The 13,085-nt window shown below is 50.4% G+C and overlaps 1 protein-coding gene across 1 annotated transcript in view; it reads left to right on the top strand.

The window, feature by feature from the left end:
• Positions 1-5,224: 5,224 nt before the first annotated feature.
• Positions 5,225-13,085, top strand: part of LOC123752210 (TRIO and F-actin-binding protein-like) — a 77,589-nt gene continuing 69,728 nt past the window's right edge. Inside the window, exon 1 of the mRNA XM_069312580.1 lies at positions 5,225-5,241. Coding sequence (XP_069168681.1) covers positions 5,225-5,241 — 17 coding nt within the window. The remainder of the gene's footprint in view (positions 5,242-13,085) is intronic.

Below are 13,085 nucleotides of genomic sequence, written 5' to 3'. Positions count from 1 at the left end.
AGGTTGCAGGAGGACAGGTTGCAGGAGAACAGGTTGAAGGAGGACAGGTTGCAGGAGAACAGGTTGCAGGAGGACAAGTTGCTGGAGGACAGGTTGCAGAAGGACAGGTTGCAGGAAGACAGGTTGCAGGAGGACAGGTTGCTGGAGGACAGGTTGCAGGAGGACAGGTTGCAGGAGGACAGGTTGCAGGAAGACAGGTTGCAGGAGGACAGGTTGCAGGAGGACAGGTTGCAGGAGGACAAGTTGCTGGAGGACAGGTTGCAGAAGGACAGGTTGCAGAAGGACAGGTTGCAGGAGGACAGGTTGCAGGAGGACAGGTTGCAGGAGGACAGGTTGCAGAAGGACAGGTTGCAGAAGGACAGGTTGCAGGAGGACAGGTTGCAGAAGGACAGGTTGCAGGAGAACAGGTTGTAGGAGGACAGGTTGCAGAAGGACAGGTTGCAGGAGGACAGGTTGCAGGAGGACAGGTTGCTGGAGGACAGGTTGCAGGAGGACAGGTTGCAGGAGGACAGGTTGCAGGAGAACAGGTTGTAGGAGGACAGGTTGCAGAAGGACAGGTTGCAGGAGGACAGGTTGCAGGAGGACAGGTTGCAGGAGGACAGGTTGAAGGAGGACAGGTTGCAGGAGGACAGGTTGCAGGAGGACAGGTTGCAGGAGGACAGGTTGCAGGAGGACAGGTTGCAGAAGGACAGGTTGCAGAAGGACAGGTTGCAGGAGGACAGGTTGCAGGAGAACAGGTTGAAGGAGGACAAGTTGCAGAAGGACAGGTTGCAGAACGACAGGTTGCAGAAGGACAGGTTGCAGGAGGACAGGTTGTAGGAGGACAGGTTGCAGGAGGACAGGTTGCAGGAGGACAGGTTGCAGGAGGACAGGTTGCAGGAGGACAGGTTGCAGGAGGACAGGTTGCAGGAGGACAGGTTGTAGGAGGACAGGTTGCAGGAGGACAGGTTGCAGGAGGACAGGTTGCAGGAGGACAGGTTGTAGGAGGACAGGTTGCAGGAGGACAGGTTGAAGGAGGACAGGTTGCAGAAGGACAGGTTGCAGGAGGACAGGTTGTAGGAGGACAGGTTGCAGGAGGACAGGTTGCAGGAGGACAGGTTGCAGGAGGACAGGTTGCAGGAGGACAGGTTGAAGGAGGACAGGTTGCAGGAGGACAGGTTGTAGGAGGACAGGTTGCAGGAGGACAGGTTGCAGGAGGACAGGTTGCAGGAGGACAGGTTGCAGGAGGACAGGTTGAAGGAGGACAGGTTGCAGGAGGACAGGTTGCAGAAGGACAGGTTGCAGGAGGACAGGTTGAAGGAGGACAGGTTGCAGAAGGACAGGTTGCAGGAGGACAGGTTGTAGGAGGACAGGTTGCAGAAGGACAGGTTGCAGGAGGACAGGTTGAAGGAGGACAGGTTGCAGGAGGACAGGTTGAAGGAGGACAGGTTGCAGAAGGACAGGTTGCAGGAGGACAGGTTGCAGGAGGACAGGTTGCAGAAGGACAGGTTGCAGGAGGACAGGTTGCAGGAGGACAGGTTGCAGGAAGACAGGTTGCAGGAGGACAAGTTGCTGGAGGACAGGTTGCAGAAGGACAGGTTGCAGGAGGACAGGTTGAAGGAGGACAGGTTGCAGGGGGACAGGTTGCAGGAGGACAGGTTGCAGAAGGACAGGTTGCAGGAGGACAGGTTGAAGGAGGACAGGTTGCAGAAGGACAGGTTGCAGGAGGACAGGTTGCAGAAGGACAGGTTGCAGGAGGACAGGTTGCAGGAGGACAGGTTGCAGGAGGACAGGTTGCAGGAGAACAGGTTGCAGGAGGACAGGTTGCAGGAGGACAGGTTGCAGGAGGACAAGTTGCTGGAGGACAGGTTGCAGAAGGACAGGTTGCAGAAGGACAGGTTGCAGGAGGACAGGTTGCAGGAGGACAGGTTGCAGGAGGACAGGTTGCAGAAGGACAGGTTGCAGGAGGACAGGTTGAAGGAGGACAGGTTGCAGGAGGACAGGTTGAAGGAGGACAGGTTGCAGGAGGACAGGTTGCAGAAGGACAGGTTGAAGGAGGACAGGTTGCAGGAGGACAGGTTGCAGAAGGACAAGTTGCAGGAGAACAGGTTGCAGGAGGACAGGTTGCAGGAGGACAGGTTGCAGGAGAACAGGTTGCAGGAGGACAGGTTGCAGGAAGACAGGTTGCAGGAGGACAGGTTGCAGGAAGACAGGTTGCAGGAGAACAGGTTGAAGGAGGACAGGTTGCAGAAGGACAGGTTGCAGGAGGACAGGTTGCAGGAGAACAGGTTGAAGGAGGACAGGTTGCAGGAGGACAGGTTGCAGGAGGACAGGTTGCAGGAGGACAGGTTGCAGGAGAACAGGTTGAAGGAGGACAGGTTGCAGAAGGACAGGTTGCAGGAGGACAGGTTGCAGGAGAACAGGTTGAAGGAGGACAGGTTGCAGGAGGACAGGTTGCAGGAGGACAGGTTGCAGGAGAACAGGTTGAAGGAGGACAGGTTGCAGAAGGACAGGTTGCAGGAGGACAGGTTGCAGGAGGACAGGTTGCAGGAGGACAGGTTGCAGGAGGACAGGTTGTAGGAGGACAGGTTGCAGAAGGACAGGTTGCAGGAGGACAGGTTGCAGGAGGACAGGTTGCAGGAGGACAGGTTGCAGGAGGACAGGTTGTAGGAGGACAGGTTGCAGAAGGACAGGTTGCAGAAGGACAGGTTGAAGGAGGACAGGTTGAAGGAGGACAGGTTGAAGGAGGACAGGTTGAAGGAGGACAGGTTGAAGGAGGACAGGTTGTAGGAGGACAGGTTGTAGGAGGACAGGTTGCAGAAGGACAGGTTGCAGGAGGACAGGTTGCAGGAGGACAGGTTGAAGGAGGACAGGTTGCAGAAGGACAGGTTGCAGAAGGACAGGTTGAAGGAGGACAGGTTGCAGGAGGACAGGTTGCAGGAGGACAGGTTGCAGGAGGACAGGTTGAAGGAGGACAGGTTGCAGGAGGACAGGTTGAAGGAGGACAGGTTGAAGGAGGACAGGTTGCAGGAGGACAGGTTGAAGGAGGACAGGTTGCAGAAGGACAGGTTGCAGGAGGACAGGTTGCTGGAGGACAGGTTGCAGAAGGACAGGTTGCAGGAGGACAGGTTGAAGGAGGACAGGTTGCAGAAGGACAGGTTGCAGGAGGACAGGTTGCAGGAGGACAGGTTGAAGGAGGACAGGTTGCAGAAGGACAGGTTGCAGGAGGACAGGTTGCAGGAGAACAGGTTGAAGGAGGACAGGTTGCAGGAGGACAGGTTGCAGAAGGACAGGTTGCAGGAGGACAGGTTGAAGGAGGACAGGTTGCAGAAGGACAGGTTGTAGGAGGACAGGTTGCAGGAGAACAGGTTGTAGGAGGACAGGTTGCAGAAGGACAGGTTGCAGGAGGACAGGTTGAAGGAGGACAGGTTGCAGGAGGACAGGTTGTAGGAGGACAGGTTGCAGAAGGACAGGTTGCAGGAGGACAGGTTGCAGAAGGACAGGTTGCAGGAGGACAGGTTGAAGGAGGACAGGTTGAAGGAGGACAGGTTGAAGGAGGACAGGTTGCAGAAGGACAGGTTGCAGGAGGACAGGTTGCAGGAGGACAGGTTGAAGGAGGACAGGTTGCAGGAGAACAGGTTGTAGGAGGACAGGTTGCAGAAGGACAGGTTGCAGGAGGACAGGTTGCAGAAGGACAGGTTGCAGGAGGACAGGTTGCAGGAGAACAGGTTGAAGGAGGACAGGTTGAAGGAGGACAGGTTGCAGAAGGACAGGTTGCAGGAGGACAGGTTGCAGGAGGACAGGTTGCAGGAGGACAGGTTGCAGGAGGACAGGTTGAAGGAGGACAGGTTGCAGGAGGACAGGTTGAAGGAGGACAGGTTGCAGGAGGACAGGTTGCAGAAGGACAGGTTGCAGGAGGACAGGTTGCTGGAGGACAGGTTGCAGAAGGACAGGTTGCAGGAGGACAGGTTGAAGGAGGACAGGTTGCAGAAGGACAGGTTGCAGGAGGACAGGTTGCAGGAGGACAGGTTGAAGGAGGACAGGTTGCAGAAGGACAGGTTGCAGGAGGACAGGTTGCAGGAGAACAGGTTGAAGGAGGACAGGTTGCAGGAGGACAGGTTGCAGGAGGACAGGTTGCAGAAGGACAGGTTGCAGAAGGACAGGTTGAAGGAGGACAGGTTGCAGGAGGACAGGTTGCAGAAGGACAGGTTGCAGGAGGACAGGTTGAAGGAGGACAGGTTGCAGAAGGACAGGTTGCAGGAGGACAGGTTGCAGGAGAACAGGTTGAAGGAGGACAGGTTGAAGGAGGACAGGTTGCAGAAGGACAGGTTGCAGGAGGACAGGTTGCAGGAGGACAGGTTGCAGGAGGACAGGTTGCAGGAGAACAGGTTGAAGGAGGACAGGTTGCAGAAGGACAGGTTGCAGGAGGACAGGTTGCAGGAGAACAGGTTGAAGGAGGACAGGTTGCAGGAGGACAGGTTGCAGAAGGACAGGTTGCAGGAGGACAGGTTGCAGGAGGACAGGTTGAAGGAGGACAGGTTGCAGAAGGACAGGTTGCAGGAGGACAGGTTGCAGGAGGACAGGTTGCAGGAGGACAGGTTGCAGAAGGACAGGTTGCAGGAGGACAGGTTGCAGGAGGACAGGTTGAAGGAGGACAGGTTGCAGAAGGACAGGTTGTAGGAGGACAGGTTGCAGGAGGACAGGTTGCAGGAGGACAGGTTGAAGGAGGGCAGGTTGCAGGAGGACAGGTTGAAGGAGGACAGGTTGCAGGAGGACAGGTTGCAGAAGGACAGGTTGCAGAAGGACAGGTTGCAGGAGGACAGGTTGCAGGAGGACAGGTTGCAGAAGGACAGGTTGCAGGAGGACAGGTTGCAGGAGGACAGGTTGCAGAAGGACAGGTTGCAGAAGGACAGGTTGCAGGAGGACAGGTTGCAGAAGGACAGGTTGCAGAAGGACAGGTTGTAGGAGGACAGGTTGCAGAAGGACAGGTTGCAGGAGGACAGGTTGCAGGAGGACAGGTTGCAGAAGGACAGGTTGCAGGAGGACAGGTTGCAGAAGGACAGGTTGCAGGAGGACAGGTTGCAGAAGGACAGGTTGCAGGAGGACAGGTTGTAGGAGGACAGGTTGCAGGAGGACAGGTTGCAGGAGGACAGGTTGCAGGAGGACAGGTTGCAGGAGGACAGGTGGGGTGGGATGAGGGCCCCCATGAACACCACCAATATTGCTCAAGCATGGGACGAAGTTAATGGGAAACTTCTCTAGGTAGGTGTTCCTCAGTGAACGACTATATCCTAGGCTACGTGAGGCTGAAGACACAGGCTGGATGTGTCTCCTAGGTCTAGAGGACACATGCAGCCTGGAGACACAGGCTGCATATGTCTCCTATGTCTAGGAGACACATCCTATGACACAAATGTTACTGAGGAGTGACAGCATCTCAGCATCAGTCGCAGGAGTGATGTTGAGTGACTGAAGAGGAACTCAACACACCTGTTGAATACATCAGCTGCTGTACCTAAGTATCTTTCCAACCCCCATTCCCCTTTGACTTAAAGGACGTAAAGAAGCAACTACAGGAACGAATGCGACAAAAGCCGTGGGACCAGACAAAATATCCCCAGAGATACTAAAAGACTCAGCTGAAGCACTGTGTAGCCCTCTTGTTTAAAATATAATTCCTCGCTAGAAACGGGAGAACTTCCTGTCTACCAGAACGGGAAAAGAAAGAAACGGTCAATTACAGACCTGTAACACTAATAATTATTTATTACAAGTTACTAGAAAGTTACTAGTTATTTTGTTGTCAAAATAATAGCACTGATTTAGTCAAGAAAAAATGGAATTTGATCTACTTGCTAAAGTGCCACACAAGTGACCGTTACTAAAGTGCCACACAAGTGGCCACTACTGAAGAGCCACACAAGTGACCGTTACTAAAGTGCCACACAAGTGGCCACTACTGAAGTGCCACACAAGTGACCGTTACTAAAGTGCCACACAAGTGGCCACTACTGAAGTGCCACACAAGTGGCCACTACTGAAGTGCCACACAAGTGACCGTTACTAAAGTGCCACACAAGTGACCGTTACTAAAGTGCCACACAAGTGGCCACTACTGAAGTGCCACACAAGTGACCGTTACTAAAGTGCCACACAAGTGGCCACTACTGAAGTGCCACACAAGAGGCCACTTCTAAAGTGCCACACAAGTGACCACTACTGAAGTGCCACACAAGTGACCACTTCTAAAGTGCCACACAAGAGGCCACTTCTAAAGTGCCACACAAGTGGCCACTACTGAAGTGCCACACAAGTGACCACTTCTAAAGTGCCACACAAGAGGCCACTTCTAAAGTGCCACACAAGTGGCCACTACTGAAGTGCCACACAAGTGACCACTTCTAAAGTGCCACACAAGAGGCCACTTCTAAAGTGCCACACAAGTGGCCACTACTAAAGTGCCACACAAGTGACCGTTACTAAAGTGCCACACAAGTGGCCACTTCTAAAGTGCCACACAAGAGGCCACTGCTAAAGTGCCACACAAGTGGCCACTTCTAAAGTGCCACACAAGAGGCCACTGCTAAAGTGCCACACAAGTGGCCACTACTAAAGTGCCACACAAGTGACCGTTACTAAAGTGCCACACAAGTGGCCACTACTAAAGTGCCACACAAGTGGCCACTATTAAAGTGCCACACAAGTGGCCACTACTAAAGTGCCACACAAGTGGCCACTATTAAAGTGCCACACAAGTGGCCACTACTAAAGTGCCACACAAGTGACCGTTACTAAAGTGCCACACAAGTGGCCACTACTAAAGTGCCACACAAGTGGCCACTACTAAAGTGCCACACAAGTGACCGTTACTAAAGTGCCACACAAGTGGCCACTACTAAAGTGCCACACAAGTGGCCACTACTAAAGTGCCACACAAGTGGCCACTACTAAAGTGCCACACAAGTGGCCACTACTAAAGTGCCACACAAGTGACCGTTACTAAAGTGCCACACAAGTGGCCACTACTAAAGTGCCACACAAGTGGCCACAACTAAAGTGCCACACAAGTGGCCACTACTAAAGTGCCACACAAGTGGCCACTACTAAAGTGCCACACAAGTGACCGTTACTAAAGTGCCACACAAGTGGCCACTACTAAAGTGCCACACAAGTGGCCACTACTAAAGTGCCACACAAGTGACCGTTACTAAAGTGCCACACAAGTGGCCACTACTAAAGTGCCACACAAGTGACCGTTACTAAAGTGCCACACAAGTGGCCACTACTAAAGTGCCACACAAGTGGCCACTACTAAAGTGCCACACAAGTGGCCACTACTAAAGTGCCACACAAGTGGCCACTACTAAAGTGCCACACAAGTGACCGTTACTAAAGTGCCACACAAGTGGCCACTACTAAAGTGCCACACAAGTGGCCACTACTAAAGTGCCACACAAGTGGCCACTACTAAAGTGCCACACAAGTGGCCACTACTAAAGTGCCACACAAGTGGCCACTACTAAAGTGCCACACAAGTGGCCACTACTAAAGTGCCACACAAGTGGCCACTACTAAAGTGCCACACAAGTGGCCACTACTAAAGTGCCACACAAGTGGCCACTACTAAAGTGCCACACAAGTGGCCACTACTAAAGTGCCACACAAGTGGCCACTACTAAAGTGCCACACAAGTGACCGTTACTAAAGTGCCACACACGTGATCACTACAAAAGTGCCACACAAGTGGCCACTACTAAAGTGCCACACAAGAGGCCACTACTAAAGTGCCACTCAAGTGGCCACTACTAAAGTGCCACACAAGGGACCACTACTCAGCGTTAGGTTAGGGTAGGTTAGGTTAGGTTAGGTTAGGTTAGGTTAGGTTAGGTTAGGGTAGGTTAGGTTAGGTTAGGTTCGGTTAGGTTAGGTTAGGTTAGGTTAGGTTAGGTTAGGTTAGGTTAAGTTAGGTTAGGTTAGGGTAGGTTAGGTTAGGTTAGGGTAGGTTAGGTTAGGTTAGGTTAGGTTAGGGTAGGTTAGGTTAGGTTAGGTTAGGTTAGGTTAGGTTAGGTTAGGTTAGGTTAGGTTAGGTTAGGGTAGGTTAGGTTAGGTTAGGTTAGGTTAGGTTAGGTTAGATTAGGTTAGGGTAGGTTAGGTTAGGTTAGGTTAGGTTAGGTTAGGTTAGGTTAGGTTAGGTTAGGTTAGGGTAGGTTAGGTTAGGTTAGATTAGGTTAGGTTAGGGTAGGTTAGGTTAGGTTAGGTTAGGTTAGGTTAGGTTAGGTTAGGTTAGGTTAGGTTAGGTTAGGTTAGGTTAGGTTAGGGTAGGTTAGGTTAGGTTAGATTAGGTTAGGTTAGGGTAGGTTAGGTTAGGTTAGGTTAGGTTAGGTTAGGTTAGGTTAGGTTGCAACTGTTACAAACTAATGATGAAACTGATGAAGGTCTTGGGGATAGACTTTGATGCGTAGCGAATGGATCTGAACACTGTTTAGGGGCGTGACGGCTGAGTGGACAGCGCTCGAGATTCGTAGTCCTAGAGTCTGGGGATCGATCCCCGGCGGAGGAAAAAAATGGGCAGAGTTTCTTTCACATTGATGTCCCTGCTCACCTAGCTGTAAGTTGGTATCTCGGAGTTAGACAGCTGCTACGGGCTGCTTCCTGGGGATGTGTGTGTGAACAAGAAAACAAAAAAATTAGTACACAGGAGGAAAGTGAGTACCCACATGTGACACAGGGACGTTAGAAAGAACTTTTTCAGTGTCAGAGTAGTTAACAGGTGGAATGCATTAGGCAGTGATGTGGTGGAGGCTGACTCCATACACAGTTTATAATGTAGATATGATAGAGCCCAGTAGGCTCAGGAATCTGTACACCAGTTGATTGACAGTTGAGAGGCGGGACCAAAGAGCCAAAGCTCAACCCCTGCAAGCACAACTAGGTGAGAAGACAAAACACTATTAATCCGGGTTTTATGGGACAGGAAGAGTGTGTGTGTGTATACATATATAATAGGCCTATATCGAGAAGCCCCAAGATGCGTTTACTAACCTTTCCACACAATGCCCCCCACAACAGCTCTCTAATTCCTCGGTACCTATTTACAGCCCGGTGAACACAGATATTATTTTCAAAAGAAACATGCCTAACCACTTCTTTCCCGCCAGGGAATCGTACCTGGGATACTCGAGTGTGTGACGAGAACGAAGCCAACTGTACATTATGAACAATATATGAATGAAGTCTTCGATTTGTACTGCGAGATCCTCCAAGGGTATGGTAGGACCTCCTACCCCCAGGAACACTTTGTGTAACACTTAGTGTAACACTCAGTGTAACACTTAGTGTAACACTAGCACCAAGGACCTTCTACCCCCAGAAACACTTAGTGTAACACAAGCACCAAGGACCTTCTACCCCCAGAAACACTTAGTGTAACACTTATTGTAACACAAGCACCAAGGACCTTCTCCCCCCAGAAACACTTAGTGTAACACTTATTGTAACACAAGCACCAAGGACCTTCTACCCACAGAAACACTTAGTGTAACACTAGCACCAAGGACCTTCTACCCCCAGAAACACTTAGTGTAACACTAGCACCAAGGACCTTCTACCCCCAGAAACACTTAGTGTAACACAAGCACCAAGGACCTTCTACCCCCAGAAACACTTAGTGTAACACTAGCACCAAGGACCTTCTACCCCCAGAAACACTTAGTGTAACACTAGCACCAAGGACCTTCTACCCCCAGAAACACTTAGTGTAACACAAGCACCAAGGACCTTCTACCCCCAGAAACACTTAGTGTAACACAAGCACTAAGGACCATCTACCCCCAGAAACACTTAGTGTAACACAAGCACCAAGGACCTTCTACCCCCAGAAACACTTAGTGTAACACTAGCACCAAGGACCTTCTACCCCCAGAAACACTTAGTGTAACACTAGCACCAAGGACCTTCTACCCCCAGAAACACTTAGTGTAACACTAGCACCAAGGACCTTCTACCCCCAGAAACACTTAGTGTAACACAAGCACCAAGGACCTTCTACCCCCAGAAACACTTAGTGTAACACAAGCACTAAGGACCTTCTACCCCCAGAAACACTTAGTGTAACACAAGCACCAAGGACCTTCTACCCCCAGAAACACTTAGTGTAACACTAGCACCAAGGACCTTCTACCCCCAGAAACACTTAGTGTAACACTAGCACCAAGGACCTTCTCCACCCAGAAACACTTAGTGTAACACTAGCACCAAGGACCTTCTACCCCCCAGAAACACTTAGTGTAACACAAGCACCAAGGACCTTCTACCCCCAGAAACACTTAGTGTAACACTAGCACCAAGGACCTTCTACCCCCAGAAACACTTAGTGTAACACTAGCACCAAGGACCTTCTCCACCCAGAAACACTTAGTGTAACACTAGCACCAAGGACCTTCTACCCCCAGAAACACTTAGTGTAACACAAGCACCAAGGACCTTCTACCCCCAGAAACACTTAGTGTAACACTAGCACCAAGGACCTTCTACCCCCAGAAACACTTAGTGTAACACTAGCACCAAGGACCTTCTACCCCCAGAAACACTTAGTGTAACACTAGCACCAAGGACCTTCTACCCCAGAAACACTTAGTGTAACACTAGCACCAAGGACCTTCTACCCCCAGAAACACTTAGTGTAACACAAGCACCAAGGACCTTCTACCCCCAGAAACACTTAGTGTAACACTAGCACCAAGGACCTTCTACCCCCAGAAACACTTAGTGTAACACTAGCACCAAGGACCTTCTCCACCAAGAAACACTTAGTGTAACACTTATTGTAACACAAGCACTAAGGACCTTCTACCCCCAGAAACACTTAGTGTAACACAAGCACTAAGGACCTTCTCCCCCCCAGAAACACTTAGTGTAACACAAGTACCTAGAACCTTCTACCCCCAGAAACACTTATTGTAACACAAGCCTCAAGGACCTTCTACCCCCAGAAACACTTAGTGTAACACTAGCACCAAGGACCTTCTTCAACCAGAAACACTTAGTGTAACACTTATTGTAACACAAGCACTAAGGACCTTCTACCCCCAGAAACACTTAGTGTAACATAAGCACCAAAGACCTTCTACCCCCAGAAACACTTAGTGTAACACTAGCACCAAGGACCTTCTACCCCAGAAACACTTAGTGTAACACTAGCACCAAGGACCTTCTACCCCCCTCAAACACTTTGTGTAACACTAGCACCAAGGATCTTCTACCCCCAGGAACACTTAGTATAACACTAGCACCAAGGACCTTCTACCCCCAGAAACACTTAGTGTAACACTTATTGTAACACTAGCACCAAGGACCTTCTACCCCCAGAAACACTTAGTGTAACACTAGCACCAACGACCTTCTACCCCCAGAAACACTTAGTGTAACACTAGCACCAAGGACCTTCTACCCCAGAAACACTTAGTGTAACACAAGCACCAAGGACCTTCTACCCCCAGAAACACTTAGTGTAACACTAGCACCAAGGACCTTCTACCCCCAGAAACACTTAGTGTAACACTAGCACCAACGACCTTCTACCCCCAAGAAACACTTAGTGTAACACAAGCACCAAGAACCTTCTACCCCCAGAAACACTTAGTGTAACACTAGCACCAAGGACCTTCTTCCCCCCAGAAACACTTAGTGTAACACTAGCACCAAGGACCTTCTACCCCCAGGAACACTTAGTGTAACACTAGCACCAAGGACCTTCTACCCCCCAGAAACACTTAGTGTAACACAAGCACCAAGGACCTTCTACCCCCAGATACACTTAGTGTAACACTAGCACCAAGGACCTTCTTCAACCAGAAACACTTAGTGTAACACTTATTGTAACACAAGCACTAAGGACCTTCTACCCCCAGAAACACTTAGTGTAACACTTATTGTAACACAAGCACCAAGGACCTTCTACCCCCAGAAACACTTAGTGTAACACAAGCACCAAGGACCTTCTACCCCCAGAAACACTTAGTGTAATACAAGCACTAAGGACCTTCTTCAACCAGAAACACTTAGTGTAACACTTATTGTAACACAAGCACCAAGGACCTTCTACCCCCAGAAACACTTAGTGTAACACTTATTGTAACACAAGCACCAAGGACCTTCTACCCCCAGAAACACTTGGTGTAACACTAGCACCAAGGACATTCTACCCCCAGAAACACTTAGTGTAACACTAGCACCAAGGACCTTCTACCCCCAGAAACACTTAGTGTAACACAAGCACCAAGGACCTCCTACCCCCAGAAACACTTAGTGTAACACAAGCACTAAGGACCTTCTACCCCCAGAAACACTTAGTGTAACACAAGCACCAAGGACCTTCTACCCCCAGAAACACTTAGTGTAACACTAGCACCAACGACCTTCTACCCCCAGAAACACTTAGTGTAACACTAGCACCAAGGACCTTCTACCCCCAGAAACACTTAGTGTAACACTAGCACCAAGGACCTTCTACCCCCAGAAACACTTAGTGTAACACTAGCACCAAGGACCTTCTTCCCCCAGAAACACTTAGTGTAACACTAGCACCAAGGACCTTCTACCCCCAGAAACACTTAGTGTAACACTAGCACCAAGGACCTTCTTCCCCCAGAAACACGTAGTGTAACACAAGCACTAAGGACCTTCTCCCCCCCAGAAACACTTAGTGTAACACAAGTACCAAGAACCTTCTACCCCCAGAAACACTTATTGTAACACATGCCTCAAGGACCTTCTACCCCCAGAAACACTTAGTGTAATACAAGCACTAAGGACCTTCTTCAACCAGAAACACTTAGTGTAACACTTATTGTAACACAAGCACTAAGGACCTTCTACCCCCAGAAACACTTAGTGTAACATAAGCACCAAGGACCTTCTACCCCCAGAAACACTTAGTGTAACACTAGCACCAAGGACCTTCTACCCCCAGAAACACTTAGTGTAACACTAGCACCAAGGACCTTCTACCCCCCTCAAACACTTTGTGTAACACTAGCACCAAGGATCTTCTACCCCCAGGAACACTTAGTATAACACTAGCACCAAGGACCTTCTACCCCCAGAAA

The sequence above is a fragment of the Procambarus clarkii genome, chromosome 72 (genome assembly GCF_040958095.1).
Source record: "Procambarus clarkii isolate CNS0578487 chromosome 72, FALCON_Pclarkii_2.0, whole genome shotgun sequence".
Lineage (NCBI taxonomy): Eukaryota > Metazoa > Arthropoda > Malacostraca > Decapoda > Cambaridae > Procambarus > Procambarus clarkii.
The sequence above is the reverse complement of the archived record's forward strand: the minus strand, read 5'-3'. Positions and strand labels throughout refer to the sequence as shown.